The 16,479-nt window shown below is 41.2% G+C and overlaps 1 protein-coding gene across 2 annotated transcripts; it reads right to left on the bottom strand.

Moving 5' to 3' along the window:
- Window positions 1-4,469: 4,469 nt before the first annotated feature.
- LOC129862110 (TBC1 domain family member 15-like) lies at window positions 4,470-16,118 on the bottom strand. Of its 2 annotated transcripts, none has more exons than XM_055933467.1 (17): window positions 16,005-16,118; window positions 14,116-14,214; window positions 13,964-14,038; window positions 13,411-13,570; window positions 12,601-12,808; window positions 9,450-9,552; window positions 9,048-9,254; window positions 8,609-8,737; window positions 8,208-8,311; window positions 7,856-7,950; window positions 7,315-7,431; window positions 6,988-7,088; window positions 6,761-6,860; window positions 6,384-6,481; window positions 6,067-6,183; window positions 5,840-5,926; window positions 4,470-5,721 (listed from the first exon to the last, which is right to left on the bottom strand). In XM_055933467.1, the coding sequence occupies exons 1-17, from the start codon at window positions 16,026-16,028 to the stop codon at window positions 5,518-5,520; spliced, it is 2,028 nt and encodes a 675-aa protein (XP_055789442.1). In that variant the 5' UTR covers window positions 16,029-16,118; the 3' UTR covers window positions 4,470-5,517. The 2 variants fall into 2 exon arrangements, with proteins under 2 accessions (XP_055789442.1, XP_055789443.1); XM_055933468.1 differs by having other exon boundaries at window positions 8,651-8,737.
- Window positions 16,119-16,479: the final 361 nt, after the last annotated feature.

The following is a 16,479-nucleotide window of genomic DNA, read 5'->3' as shown; positions in this document are numbered from 1 at the left end:
CTCCTTTAAATAGTGTGATGTAAGGCATCCCCTCCCTCTCTCTGCTGTTGACATGCATATAGACCAGGCAGGGGTGCGTGTGTGTGTGTGTGTGTGTGTATGTGTGTGTGTGTGTGTGTGTGTGTGTGTGTGTGTGTGTGTGTGTGTGTGTGTGTGTGTGTGTGTGTGTGTGTGTGTGTGTGTGTGTGTGTGTGTGTGTGAAGAGCCATCTCTCCATGGGAATACATTAGGAAATACATTTTATGGTGAACCCATTAATCTGACCAATAAGATCAGTTCTGAAAAATATCTGATGTGATTGGTCAAAAGACCAATTAGTGAAAAAAAATATTATAAATGCAGCCTATGGCGTTCACTGTATTAATCCACCTTTCTGAATGCAAATCCACCAAACATGGTAACAGAATAGAGGGACTCGCAATATACATTCATTCACACCAGAGAGAGGAGCCAAACCATACATAGGAATCCTCAATTTAAGTGACATATCAGATGGTATATCATAATTGTATTGGCCAGAGGAGGCTGGTGGGAGGCACTATAGGAGGACAGGCTTATTGTTATGGCAGGGATGGAATAAATGGAACAGTCCAACGTGGTTTCCATTTGTTTTTAGTTTAAGTTTTAGTTTATTAATATGGCCTTTTTAAAAAACAAGCACACATCAAACTTGAAAAAGCCATACATGCACATGAGTAACATCATGGAGGATAACACACCAAGTCTGGGACATATTTCCATTGTTAAATCATGGAGGATAACACACAATACAGTCTGGGATGTATTTCCATTGTTAAATCATGGAGGATAACACACAATACAGTCTGGGATGTATTTCCATTGTTAAATCATGGAGGATAACACACAAAGTCTGGGACTTATTTCCTTTGTTAAATCATGGAGGATAACACACAATACAGTCTGGGATGTATTTCCATTGCTAAATCATGGAGGATAACACACAAAGTCTGGGACTTATTTCCTTTGTTAAATCATGGAGGATACGGGACTGAGTGTTTTTAATTTATCAAGCAAGATATTGAGCCCTGCCCATATCTTCTTGCTTAATAAAGGGTTATCTTTTGTGCCTACAACTCAGTGCAACGATTTTGATGTTAAGGTAGACATGTTTAAGTTTTTTAGAAACATCCGTTTAAGGGAATACTTTAGCTCTCCTAATCGTGATATTTCTACTGAACATGTAGGTTGCTCAAATCAAATCAAATCACATTTTATTAGTCACATACATATGGTTAGCAGATGTTAATGCGAGTGTAGCGAAATGCTTGTGCTTCTAGTTCCGACAATGCAGTAATAACCAACGAATAATCGAACCTAACAATTTCACAACAGCTACCTTATACACACACAAGTGTAAAGGGATGAAGAATATGTACATAAAGATATATGAATGTGTGATGGTACAGAACGGCATATATGGTAGGTGGTATCGAGTACAGTATATACATATGAGGTGAGTAATGTAGGGTATGTAAACATTATATTAAGTGGCATTGTTTAAAGTGGCTAGTGATACATGTATTACATAAAGTTGGCAAGATGCAGTAGGTGGTATAGAGTACAGTATATACATATGAGATGCGTAATGTAGGGTATGTAAACATTATATTAATTGGCATTGTTTAAAGTGGCTAGTGATACATGTTTTACATGTATGGCAGCAGCTACTCAATGTTAGTGGTGGCTGTTTAACAGTCTGATGGCCTTGAGATAGAAGCTGTTTTTCAGTCTCTCGGTCCCTGCTTTGATGCACCTGTACTGACCTCGCCTTCTGGATGATAGCGGGGTGAACAGGCAGTGGCTCGGGTGGTTGTTGTCCTTGATGATCTTTATGGCCTTCCTGTGACATCGGGTGGTGTAGGTGTCCTGGAGGGCAGGTAGTTTGCCCCCGGTGATGCGTTGTGCAGACCTCACTACCCTCTGGAGAGCCTTACGGTTGTGGGCGGAGCAGTTGCCGTACCAGGCGGTGATACAGCCCGACAGGATGCTCTCGATTGTGCATCTGTAAAAGTTTGTGAGTGCTTTTGGTGACAAACCGAATTTCTTCAGCCTCCTGAGATTGAAGAGGCGTTGCTGCGCCTTCTTCACCATGCTGTCTGTGTGGGTGGACCAATTCAGTTTGTCCGTGATGTGTACACCGAGGAACTTAAAACTTTCTACCCTCTCCTCTACTGTCCCGTCGATGTGGATAGGGGGGTGCTCCCTCTCCTGTTTCCTGAAGTCCACAATCATCTCCTTTGTTTTGTTGACGTTGAGTGTGAGTTTATTTTCCTGACACCACACTCCGAGGGCCCTCACCTCCTCCCTGTAGGCCGTCTCGTCGTTGTTGGTAATCAAGCCTACCACTGTAGTGTCGTCTGCAAACTTGCACATACTCCGACTCCTTTTAGAAGTACAAGTTATTTTATTATTTCTTTACCTCCAGCCAATCGCAATCACTCTATTGAGACATATTGCAGACTCATTGAAAAATATGTTAATCTCCTTAAGAACAAACAGGAGTACATATTTTTCCATAATTGAACTAAGGATGAAAAACAAGCTTTGCTTGATTTACAATCCGATACGTCAGCCTTTACCCGCCCTGCTGATAAGGGTGGGTCGGTTGTACTCATGGATAGGACTGTTTATGTAAATGAGTGTTACAGACAACTGGTTGACAACACCTTTTACAACACAGAAGTGACCCCACTGCCCAATTTCAGAACACCTTCTCTACTGTCCTAGATGGCTATTTAAGTTCTGGTCAGATAACCAAAAAATAACAACTTTTTGGCTATTCAACACCCTAAAATTGCCACTTTTTATACTTTGCCGAAATTACACAAGAATGTTACAAAACCTCCAGGGCGCCCTGTTGTAGCGGGCATTGATGCAGTAACAGCCCCTCTATAGACTTTTGTTGACTTTTTTATTAGACCACTCGTAGAACAGCTCTTTGTAAAGGACACCAGCAGTAAGTCTGGGACGTATTTCCATTGTGGTCCTGATGCCATTTCATGTCTGCTATTCTAGCCATTTCAATGAGCCTGTCCTTCTATAGCTCATACCACCAGCCTCTTCTGGTATTGGCCCACTGTACTTTAAACCTGATCTACAAAACCATGATTGGCATTTGATCAAAGGAAAAAGGGGAAAAAATTGAGTACTTCAGATACGGTTTAACATCTGTTGTCCCCATCCAATAAGGTGTGGTCTTCCATCATACCCCTGGAAATGACAACATGGAGACAATCATGGACGGTGAATGTAATGGACAAAATTCTCATCTTCATATACAATTTACATAAGCTATGGTGATAGTTGGATTAACTAATATTGTGTATCATCACACCGAAACTGATGAGACTGGGTGTGTTTGGCTTCCCAACAAATTGTGCTGTCCATTCTGAATACTCGGACTCTTTCTGCCGTTCAGTCATTATCAACCCCAATGTTTACAGATAGGTGAGTAAGCACCTGTCAGTCAACACAAAGCAGCCTGAGCCTCTTCTTTAATGAAACCCAAGGAGATGACAGATAAATAAATCATAGTTGTGGGCAATAAGCTATCGGCTGACTGAGGCAATTTCCTGTGGGACAGGAAATGAAAGAGCGTTGGGAGACAGGAGCCGAGGCCGGGGTGCTGCTGCTTTGTTCTAACTGCCTGCCCATTATGAGCAGATCGTTGTGATAGGCAGGCTACCTCCACCTCACTCTTCCCAAACCCTCCCAGTCTGAGACCCTCAATCTATGTCTGAGACATCTCCAAATGTCTTCCATCAAAGACACAGGCATCACTGTGAACTGTCCTCAAGGCTGAAGAACGTCACGTCCTGACGTCTATCAGACTTGAAAGGGCGAAATGCCACTTGGAAGCTGTGCATGGCCTGCATTTTAAGTGGAATTATGGGGGAAGACGTGAGTTACTGATACTTCAAGCAGCAGTGAAATGACTCACGGTGTGACATTTCTGCAACACTTCCTGAATCACTGGAAGAAGTAATTTGAATAAAAAAGGGCGTATACCATGTAAATATTGGAGACAAAGGCTAATGCAGATTGCTGACATTACGGAAAATTGCAACAACAAAAAATCCAACAGGTTAAGGTTTTCTTGCAACACACCAACAACACAAAAGCTATATCCCCATGTGAATTAGGACAATGCCTAAAGTGGCAGGAAACAGTTCTTGTAAATACAGATCTGTTATCAGTGCACACACACACTACCGTACATTCATTTTAACTGAACTATTCATTTTCAAGTGAAGATAGAGACGTATTCTTAATCCGAGGTCAAGTGCATTATCAAACTATGAGATGACACATTTGTAGCCAAATCACTAAAAAGAGTATTTCAAAACAGTAGAAATAAATCCTATTCTTAGTAATTTGGCTAAAAAAAAGTTGGGAAATGACAACACATGTAACACGATCAGTCGCATATTCAACAGGATAAATTGAAATAAATCTTAAAAGAACTGCTTTTATTGCCTTAAGTATTAGTCCACAACTCAATGAGTTCTGAAGAACTCACTACTGTTTTCTTCCTGGGCTAGATACAGTCCACAATTCAAATTGTTGGAAAACAAGCAAAACATAGTATTAAAAAATTATGGTATAAACAGTCAACAAAATTGTAATATCATTGATATTTTGGAGGCCAAAAATCAGGTTTAGTTTTTGCCAAATATGGTCAAAGGAAGTCTTACAGGAAAATGTTACGTACAAGTGATGTGGGTGGACCGGACCCAACCTTGCTCAAATAGTATTTTTGGGCCACGTCTCCGAGGTGGGACCTGATCCTTCTACTCAAGAGGCTTTATCAATATAGTACCAGATACATATGAGAGTTCAAATTAAATCTTTCATCACTAAGAAAAGGTCCAATCTTATGAACCTAAATACATGCATTGGTACTGGAGTTTGAGTACACAATCAAAGGCTATATTTTTATTTACTGGGAAAGCTGAGAAACAAGGACATGTTGGTTGTTGTTTTGTTCTAAATATTTTAATCTTTAAACGTGTCTTATTATCACAGAGCGTCAAGACAACACATATTGCACAGCCTTTTGTCATTTACTACCAAATTAATATTCAGACAAATCTTAACTCTGTAGCCTTTCCTTAACTTTTCAAATTTTGAATCAATAAACATTGAAATCCCAGGACTATATTTTAATACTTGTGTGCATGACTCAGAAAAAGGTTATAGTTTAAATAAAAAACAGCACATTATTACTTTACAATGCAAACTCACCTTGCCCGTCTTTACAAAATATCCTTAGCAAGGATTGAAGGAATGACTTACCATTTCAATGAAAGACAATATGGTACAAGAAATTACAAAAACAATACAATTTGAAATCATTTTTACATTCTTTTCTCTTCATATTTCTTCTTAGGGGTACTTGATAAACTGGTTTCAGTTACCAACTTATCCAATAACTGAATCCCAAATACTCTTTCTGGTATGTGGACATTGCAAAGTCTGTGTGAATGAAATTGTTCACTATGATATGAAGGAGACTTTGCAGCCGTTGTGAGTAGGGGGTTCTCTGTAATGTCTGTTGTGACCATTGTAGAAGACCTCCTGTCTCTGTGTGGGTATGGGGGACTGAGGTGAATCAAGAGTTCCAAACTCCCTCCCTTCTAATCTGGGAAATGTGCTTTCTGTGTTGAATCCCAGGATCTCACTTATTGAATGAGGCAAATCCTGAAAGGAAATGAAATAAGAACATTTAGATATATACAACCAATATGTAATTATGAATCTGCAGTTTATTGACTTAATTGAAAGTATAAATAAATAGCCATCATTGAACATACTGTACCTTACAACTTCTGATCTGCATACAAATAGCCTCTGATTTGTGAAGGATTTCTTCAATGTCCAGCTTCATTGATAGTTCATTGATGTGCTGTGATAACATACAAAACAATGACATTTAAAACTAAATAACTTAGAAAACACTCCAAACAACCCACCTTGAAAATATGTCTGATTAAAAAAAGAACTCAACTGACAAACCAGTTGAAACTTGCAAATACCAGCTGTTACCTTGAGGATCTCATTGAAGCCGTAGTTTTCCTCCATGATTTTCCTTTTCTCTGAGTCTAGGATGGCACAGCACACCAGCAGATGGAAGTTTTGGCAGGGCAGGCCAGTCCACATGACCTGAGCAGAACCAGGAAGTCTTATTAACAAGATCCATCAGAATGCATAAAGATAAACCATGAAGTCAAAAAGAAAAGTAATAAAAGCATCAACTTGAATCATTAAATAAATCTCATAAGCGTGAGACTGACAGATTGACTTCCCCCTAAATTACAAGGGAGACACTTACGCTGATAGGTGGATGGATGAACAGCACTCACCTCCCACAGACGAAGGACATCTGGATAACTGAGCTCCCTCTTGAAGCGGATCAGTAACCACCGGAAACAGAAATACAGGTAACCTGAATCCTGTGACTCTGGAGGAACCAAAACAAAACACAGATGAGGAGAAATCAGATGGGACCAAGGATGGTAGTCAGTCGCTACTTCCTTTTCAAAGATAGGTTGTTGTTTTTAACTAAATTAAAACTATAAAATACTATTGGTATTGGTTGATAATCTGCATATTTGCTTAGTTTTCTTTTCAGGATTTGCCTCAATCTTTATGGCTTCATGCAAAATAAAAATATATAAAAGTATAAAATACTTTTGTAAGTTGGTCCTAAACAGGTGAATGTTTGAGGTGTGTTACGTACCGAGGTAGTTCCAGAAGGCCAGGTCCAGCAGCCTCAACAGAGTACTGAGCTGGATCAACTGAGTCTTCATGCCCTGCATCGGCTCTTCAAAGTTCTGGTGCTGCGCGCGCGTACACACACACGTTATGGTTGAGTCATGAAAGGGTCACACTCAGGCACATCAAAGTTAACATTGACGAAACAAAACTATCAGCAGCAGACAAAACAAAGCTAATCTGATTACTCACCATTTGATCCATGAAGGAGACAAAACACCAGAAGGCATCCACCTCGTTGTCCATCACATAGAGGATCGGGGAGAGGAGGTCACTCATTCCCTGAACATAACCTGGAGACAAGTACAAGGAAATATTCCCACAACGTTAATTAAGGTGATCGTAACAAAAACTGCACTGATATGCAGTTATCAGCTCATGATTGCTGTTACCACAGGTAAATTACAATCATTTCTTAATAAGGGACATTGATTGCATCTATGCCAATCAGATAACCTTTTCATTCACATATAAATGATCATCTCTGCTGCACGTCTTGGCAATAATGCTATAACTTACCCAGATCAAAATCATACATGCAGTACGTCATCAAGACGTCATGTAGTAACACCAGGCCTGGGTTGTCTATGCCTTCATAGAACCTGTTGGTTCTGTCTGTTCTGTTCACGTCCTTCTCTGAGAAGACAACACATTCACAGATGATAAATAAAGAACCATACAACGCCTAGTTCAGGAAAGGTACACCATGCTAAGGCAGTCATTACAGATGTATCCCTGAACAAAATGTATCTAAAAGTGCATTTAAAATCACAACACATTTAACAGTAAAAACAACACAAGTGATGAAACAGACAAAAGCCAATTGGCTTAAAATGACTTGTAGATTTGTGTGCATTGGGTATATGTTGTGAAATTGTTAGATACTACTTGTAGATATTACTGCATTGTCAGAACTAGAAGCACAAGCATTACACTATACCCGCAATAACATCTGCTAAACACGTATATGTGACCAATAACATTTGATTTGAAATGAATCATCAACAACAACTCTCCTAAGACAGCAGGGTAGATATATATATATATATATATATATTACCTATCAGGCTCCTGCAGTCTCTTAACCTGGAGTTTCTCCTTTCCTGCTCCTCACTCACCGACTTCCACTGGAGCTTCATCCTGAAGTACTCATCCCTTATTCACCAGGGCGAAGCAAGAGAGGGAAGAGAATATCTTCAGAATTACATTTTACTTTGCTGATATTTCACAATCACCAATGGCTCTGCTGGTTAACAAAGGAAAATGTCAACAAAGACCTTGTGACCTTCATGGTAAGAACAGCCACTTTGATGGTAATGAAACCGCTCAAAATCTGCATTTGGCTATTCCTGTCTTAAAAGAAAAACATGTCCGTTTCATATATAATGTCTCTCTTGGTAAAGCACACATACGTTTTCCTCCTCTGTTGGCCTTTCCGCTCGTCATAGGTGCTGTCCCAGGTGTAATACCCCAGCAGAAACTTCCAGGCCTCTTTCCTCACTGCATGGCACAAGCCCTGCAAGATCAGCACAGCATTAACAGGAATCACTTTACAGACATACCCAGAATTTTTATGGATAGTTAGTTACCACACCAATGTATCTAGAAGGTCTGTTTGGCGGACACACATTAAGCCTAGCCCTGGGCTAAATAGCATGTTCAATAGAGATTTTCCATTTAAAGTGCCTTTTAGTCCCGTACTAGGCTTATTCTGTGTCTGGGAAACTGTCCCAGAGAGTTTGGCTGGAGATTTACTAGAGAAGGTGCTTCATCATTCTGGTCATTTTACAAATCCCCTCAAAACTCAACGTACGCCTTTGAATATGATTTTCTTGAGTTGAGGGACATTTTTCACCCTTCCTTCCTGGTCCTGGTGCTTAGCCCAGTCCTCTGCAGACAGTGGCTCCCTCCTGGTTACCTCTGGCCTGGCGCCCAGGTCCATCTGAGATAGACAGAACAGAACGGCAACCAATAAGACCATGCACTCTTCTGCACTGTAACCACGTTAAAAGACAAACCCCAGCTGGAGACCAAACACCTATTGTGCCACCAGCCGTTATCATTACACCCTGCATCCAGCTGCTGGCTTGCCTCGGAAGATAAAGCCATAGTCAGACCAGGGGATCCCCTACTCACTAATCAGATGTAGTGTACGCACATACAGCAACGTCCAGGTGCAAGACACAAGTAAAGTCATGAAATAAAGATAATGTAGGCATAGAATGGTCCCGTAATTTTTATGTACTACTCACCCTGGTGATAACCTCAAAGCCAGGTTCCTCCTGCTGGTTGATCTCCAGGCCAGGGATGACCTCTCCCAGTCCCAGGATGTCCAGGTCAGCTACCTCCTCATGGGGCTGCCGCTGCTCCAGCTCGGGGCCGCGGAACGCATCGAAGATGTAGTTGGTGACCTTGGAGAAGCCGCCCAACGTCGTCACATAGGGATCCTTCTTCAGCTTCTGTTGGGGAAACAGGGTCAAAATAATTAGGCAACCAAACTGAGGTAAAAAAAAAAAACTCACTGAAACAGAGATGTACTACCTTAACTAATCTAATAACAAAAACTAAATTCTGTGCAAACCGTTTTGCTACAGTAAGTTTTTTTCCATACAGTTAAGTGCCATTCGTATAACAGGTATATGTACGACACATACAGTAACAAGGCCGTAGTTGTTGTCGTCCAGAAGGTTCTCGAAGGACTGAGAAAGAGCTCGGTTGGGAGTGCTGACCAGCAGGCAGGTTTCATCATCTGGGGCCCTGAAAACATGAGGAAATAGAGAATTAAAAAAAATATGTATTTGTTGTCATCAGCCTAAGTAGAGATCCATCCCTATCAAGTGAGCTCTATTTCAGATAAAGGCATTCTATATGAGGGGAGAGACAGAACACAACATATACCCTATACCTCAAAAACGTGAGGCATTTCTTTGTCATGCAAAGCCCATGAAAGCCTCAATATTATTCAAATTCACGTCAATTAATAAAGGATTAATCATACAAAAATAAGATATACAATGTGAGACAAGGCATGGTACAGGATGTGATGTCATTCATCGCCTGTTTTCAGTTCTAACCAGACGCCTGGCTGAAAATGGCCGGCCGGCACTTAATCCAAACAATTTCATTATGAAAAGCCATGATAAGAACTTTAATAACAGCTATCTGCTCTGACTGCGATAGAGGAGCACAGTGCCTCTATATAGGGGGAATTATCTGTTGTGATATTTGCCTCAAACAGAAAACCAGACTCTTTCATGAGGAGAAACTGCCCGCTAACCCCAACATCAGTCAGTCAGACAGAAGAGGGGACCAGGAGAGGGAAACCAACTGTTTGCTATACACCTTATGCAAATCACTAGCATTAGCATATAGATAAGAAACACCATGAAAAGTCCAGTGTTTCAGCTGATAAAAAAAATACTTTGTCAGAGCCCAAAAAAGGAAAAACACTTAAGGTAGCTTAAGCAATTGTACCTACCAATTAACCCCTGGTCTAATGGTGGGCATTACTACAAGAGATAATTTTGGCATTTATCCCTCAAAATCAAATCAAATTTTATTGGTCACATACACTCACAATAACATCTGCTAACCATGTGTATCGAAATGCTTATGCTTCTAGATCCGACCGTGAAGCAGTATCTAACAGGTAATATCTAACAATTACACAGCAAAACCTAATATCTAAACAAATTCCACAACAAAACCTAATACACACAATCTAGTAAAGGAATGGGATGAGAATATATAAGTATAAAATATATGGATGAGCAGTGACAGAGCGGCTAAGATGCAATAGATAAAGAATAAATAGTGAAGGATACAGTATATACATAAGATGAGTAATGTGAGATATGTAAACATTCTTAAAGTGGCATTATTATAAGTGACTAGTGTTCCATTTATTAAAGTGGCCAATGATATCAAGTCTGTGTGTAGGCAACAGCCTCTCTGTGCTAGTGATGGCTGTTAAAAAATCTGATGGCCTTAAGCTAGAAGCTGTTTTTCAATCTCTCTGTCCCAGCAAGGATGCACCTGTACTGACCTCGCCTTCTGGATGGAAGCGCGGTGAACAGGCAGTGGCTCAGGTGGTTATTGCCCTTGATTATCTTTTTTGGCCTTCCTGTGACATCGGGTGTTGTAGGTGTCCTGGAGGGCAGGTAGTTTGCCCCTGGTGACGCGTTAAGCAGACCGCACCAGCCTTTGGAGAGCCTTACGGTTGTGGGCGGTGCAGTTGCTGTACCAGGCGGTGATACAGCCCAACAGGATGCTCTCAAATTGTGCACCTGTAAAGGTTAGTGAGGGTTTTCGGTGACAAGACACATTTTTTCGGCCTCATGAGGTTGAAGAGGCGCTGTTGCGCCTTCTTCACCATACTGTCTGTGTGCGTGGACCATTTCAGTTTGTCGGTGATATGAACACTGAGTCCACCTTCTCCACTGCTGTCCCGTCGATGTGGATAGGGGGGTGCTCCCTCTGCTGTTTCCTGAAGTCCACAATCATCTCTTTTGTTTTGTCAATGTTGAGAGGTTATTTTCCTAGCACCACACTCCAAGGGCCCTCACCTCCTCCCTGTAGGCCGTCTCTTCGTTGTTGGTAATCAAGCCTACCACTGTAGGGTCGTCTGCAAACTTGATGATTGAGTTGGAGGCGTGCATAGCCACGCAGTCATGGGTGAACAGGGAGTACAGGCAAAGGCTGAGAGCGCACCCTTGTGGGGCACCAGTGTTGAGGATCAGCGGAGTGGAGAGGTTGTTTCCTACCTTCACCACCTGACGGGGTGGTAAGCAAACTGAAGACAGGTCTAGGGTGACAGGTGGTGATCTGATCCTTGACTAGTTTCTCAAAGCACTTCATGATGACAGAAGTGAGTGCTACGGGGCGATAGTCATTTAGTTCCGTTACCTTAGCTTTCTTGGGAACAGGAACAATGGTGGACATCTTGAAGCATGTGGGGACAACAGACTGGGATAGGGATTGGTTGAATATGTCCGTAAACACACCAGCCAGCTGGTATGTGCATGCTCTGAGGATGCCGTCTGGGCCGGCAGTCTTGCGAGGGTTAACACGTTTAAATGTTTTACTCACGTTGGCCACGGAGAAGGAGAGCCCACAGTCTTTGGTAGCGGGCCACGTCAGTGGCACTGTATTGTCCTCAAAGCGCGCAAAGTTGTTTCATTTGTCTGGCAGCAAGACGTCAACATCCGCGACGGGGCTGGTTTTCTTTTTGTAATCCAGTCTAAGAAAGTCTCACAAATAGGATTGATGCTACTGTGTAACTACTGTTTTCTTAGACTGTTTGTAAACATACACACTCATACAGTGTCTTTATACTGAGTCATTGTCCACACTGTCACTCATTCACTGTCCTTTGGAGTAGTAATAAAGAAAATAATCAACCTGTGATTCAAATTGGCTCAGAAGCTCCCTCTGCTGGTGATTCACTACACTGCATCCACTACGGTAACATTACCTGGCCTACATAACATTCTCAGAGATCATTTAGCATCCACGATTCCACTTAGAAACAAAATTGTCCTCCTGCAATAACCACGGTATTGGATGGAATCAGAATAAATCAACGTCTGATCCTTGTTCCTCTCTAGGTCTCTTCTTTCTAACAACTTTTCACTGACCACGTCTGCCCCTGCTGGCTCTTTGGCTATTTGGTGTCTACTATATGGCACTTTGTGACAACAGCGGATAAATCAATTAGATTGATTAATCGTCAAACCACTATTTTCCATTTCAGAGACAGTTGGACCATGCAGACTAGTTTAGCAGACCAGACACTGCGAGACTCACTCTGTGATTATGATGTATCTCCTCAGGCAGTCAAGGAAGCCTTCACTACCCCCCTGGTGGAAGTGGAGGGATGGCAGTGAGGTGGGTGGCTCCTTCATTCCGAAAACCAGACGGGACCAGCCCTCCTCCTTCACTGTGATAGACCTCAAGTCCCACACACTGAAGGTGAAGGACCACTTGCTTTTCTCATGCGTGTGGTTCAATGCACCTGGAAGAAGGCAAAAGAATGAATCCACAGTTTCATTCTGACATTATCTGTTATGTCAACATGCAATTCAAACTAAGTTCAGTCCTTAATAAACCAAAAGTGGAGATTGACAAAGGAAAGCCCAAACCTTAGCAAGAGATTATCATTCTTTCATATATATACCAGGGGGATATACAAGAAACACATTTCAATGACATCCTGAAATATCACGGCTTTCAGCCAATCAGCATTCAGAGCTCGAACCTCAGTTTATAATTGTAAATAATGTATGAGTGTTGGGGTATGACCCTGGCCATCAGTAAAAAAAAAAAAAAAAAAAAAAGTGCTGCCTGATTTGCTTAATATAAGGAATTTGAAAAATGTATACTTTTACTTTTGATACTTAAGTATATTTAAAACCAATTGCTTTTGGACTTTTACTTGAGTAGTGGTTTACTGAGTGACTCACTATTTGTCAACTTCTGCTGTAAATGAACTCATGTGTTGAGTGAATAAGTCTGAACGAAGCCTCAGCAACAAAGCTCATATTACATGTAGGATGTATTGCATTCCAACCGTGGTCCTGGGCGAGCTACAACGAATGCAACCAATTGTCCACCCACCCTCTCCGTTGGAGCAGGGTTTCCTCTTGGGAAAGGAGACTGCGTTGATCATGTCCCACTCGGTCTCGTAGCTTTGCTGCTGCTCCAGCACCACGGCCTGCTGAGGTGACGACCTCTCTTCCCCAGGACAATAGGCCCACTCCATCACTGAGCTGGAATCCTGGGGGAATGGAATGGATTTGCCTCGTTAACAACATGATTCAAGCCTTTACCTATCATTATCATTCAAATTCTAGAATCTTAAAACAGATGTGTGAAAGGTGCTGCTAACTGTTAGAGTTCTGGAATTTTCTGAATTGTAAAGAATGTTAATGGGAAAGTTATTGAAAGGCGGTTGTTTGTGAAGCCTATCCCTATCAGCCATTGTTGAAAACTTTGACAAATACACACAAATCTATTATAAAGATGCATCAGATAATACCCTTAACACTTGTGATCTGAAACGCATTACCGGTTTTCATTCCAATTTACATGGTGGTAAAAGTACACTGCTGCTGAACAACTGGGTAGCATTTCAGTGAGTAAAACATTTAAAAAAAAGAAAATGTCAAACCTTGCCAGCACAGAGCATGTTGGATGGATCAACAGTGTCCTCCAAGGGTTTGTATTCCACGATGATTTCACCATCCTGGTAATCATTAAAAACACAATAAGCAATCATGCAACCAGCAATTAAATATTATAAATACAATCAACAACTGATACCTTATCAATAATCCGTAGGAATCCAGAAACAAGCAGATCTTGCTCTTCACTGTCTTCAGTATTTGAGTGAATGAAAACACCTTCATGTTCAAATAACACCTGAAGAAAAAAACAATACAGCAGGAATATGAATAGGTGATATTATTTCCAAACAGCTTAGCTAGCTATGTGTTTTTATATTGCCTTAAAAGCCTACCATTGACATTCTACATGTTATTCTTCCTCACTATTACTAAGAATATTGTCCAACAATAGTTGGCAGTGGGGTAAAGTACTCAATTAAAAATACTTTAAAGTACTTAAGTAGTTTTTGGGGGTATCTATACTTTACTGTTTATATTTTTGACAACTTTTACTTCACTACATTCCTGAAGAAAATAATGTACTTTTTACTCCATACATTTTACCTGACATCCAAAATAACTTGTTACATTTTGAATGCTTAGCAGGACAGGAAAATGTTTCAATTCAAGCATTTATCAAGAGAACATCCCTGGTCATCCCTACTGCCTCTGATCTGGCGGACTCACTAAACACACATGCTTTGTTTAAGCAGTAAGACCCGAGGGGGTGTGGTATATGGCCAATAGACCATGGCTAAGGGCTGTTCTTAGGCACGACTCAACGCGTGATATACGGTGCGACATAACACGGCTTTCAGCCAAATCAGCATTCAGGGCTCGAACCACCCAGTTTATAATTGCTGATTGGCTGACAGCAGTGGTATATCGGACCGTATACCACGCGTTGCGTCTTGCCTAAGAACAGCCCTACCCATATACCTCGGATATGACAAATTATGTATTTTTACTGACAGCCATTTATTTACAGATTGCCAGGTCACACTCCACCACTCAGCCATTATTTAAGCGATAAGGCACGAGGGGGTGTGGTATATGGCCAATATATCATGACTAAAAGTTGTGTCAAGGCACTCCGCGATGCGTTGTGCATAAGAACAGCCCTAAGCCGTGGTATATTGGCCATATACCACACGTGCCTTATTGCTTAAATATTGTCAGTGTTGGAGCGTGACCCTGGCTATCTGTAAATATTTAAAAAACAAGAAAATCCTGCTGCCTGGTTTGCTTAATAAGGAATTTTAAATGATTTATACTTTTGATACTTATTTAAGTATATTTAAAACCAAATAATTTTACTCAAGTAGTTTCTTTACTTTTATTCAAGTATGACAAGTGGATCATTTTCCCACCACTGACTAGCAGTATAGTAACACGTTACATCCAAGTGCACTTGCCAACTACAACAACGAGACCGTTGGATACGGATGTCCACTGAAACATCATTATTGACATTTGCCTTCATTGGTCAGTTAGGCTCTCATGTGACAGAGGTAGCGATCTCAGAAAGAACAGTGCGGTATAAGATGTACTACTAAGAGCAATTTCGAAAACCAGTCATTTTAGTGGGAGGGTAGCTAGATGGCTAGCTAGGGAATCCATAATTGAACCAAATAGCCAGCCAGTTTAGCTAACAAACTACTGTAACTAGTTAGTGTTATAGACCAGCAATGAGCTAGCTAGGTAACGTTAGTAAGATGCTAATTGAGCAAACACTCGGCCGATTAATTTATGTTTTTTGCAACTTGAAACCGGAAACTGAGAATACAACACAGGCGAGGTCATAAATTCAACTACCGAGATATATTGATATGTTTTCGTGGCATTGTGGGCGGTAAGCCAGCTAACGTTACGTTAGCTAGCAAGAAAGAAAAACAGCTGATGGAAACCACCAACAGTGGAGAAGATCAAGCGTCTGTATCAACAGACTCTACTCCATCCACAGTTATATTCACATGTATTGATAGATACATCTGAATACGAAAAAACTGACGCAAAGATATTCCACAAGTTGTGCATTTTCAGTACCTTGGGAGGAGTATCAGCCGACATATCGCCTATTATCACTTACGACGACGTAGCACAGCTCACGTGCCTGACAGCTTCCACAACAACAGTGACAAGTCATCTTCCGCATTTCCATAGCAGCGCAGGCGCATTAAGGCTTGGGTGTTACCACGCAGTCGGAATTCCCAAATAAAGGGACCATCTAAAAAGTGCCCGTTTTGTTCTGGATTTTCTTGATTAGATGGAGAGGCAGGTGCATTGAATATAGCCTGTATCCCAGAGAGAGCCTTGGGAATATAAAGCTCTGGTTTACCCTAAACCAAGGGAGGCAGGTGGGAGGAGCTATAGGTTGGGCTCATTGTAATGGCTGGAATGGGAAAACATGGAACATATCAAACATGGAAACCACATGTTTGACTCTGTTCCATGTATTCCAGCCATTACAATGACCCAGTCCTCATATAGCTCCTCCCAACAGCCTCCACCTCCTTAAACT

This window comes from Salvelinus fontinalis, chromosome 9 (genome assembly GCF_029448725.1).
Source record: "Salvelinus fontinalis isolate EN_2023a chromosome 9, ASM2944872v1, whole genome shotgun sequence".
NCBI classification, from domain to species: Eukaryota; Metazoa; Chordata; class Actinopteri; order Salmoniformes; family Salmonidae; genus Salvelinus; species Salvelinus fontinalis.
This window is presented reverse-complemented; position numbering and strand designations above follow the sequence as displayed.

Coding starts and splice junctions, on each gene's coding strand:
- LOC129862110 (XM_055933467.1), bottom strand. CDS start 16,028: ATGTCGGCTGATACTCCTCCCAAG. Junction 13,571..13,963: donor ACATGCTCTGTGCTGGCAAG/GTTTGACATTTT, acceptor CCATTCCCCCAG/GATTCCAGCTCAGTGATGGA. Junction 6,184..6,383: donor ATGTCCTTCGTCTGTGGGAG/GTGAGTGCTGTT, acceptor GGTTCTGCTCAG/GTCATGTGGACTGGCCTGCC.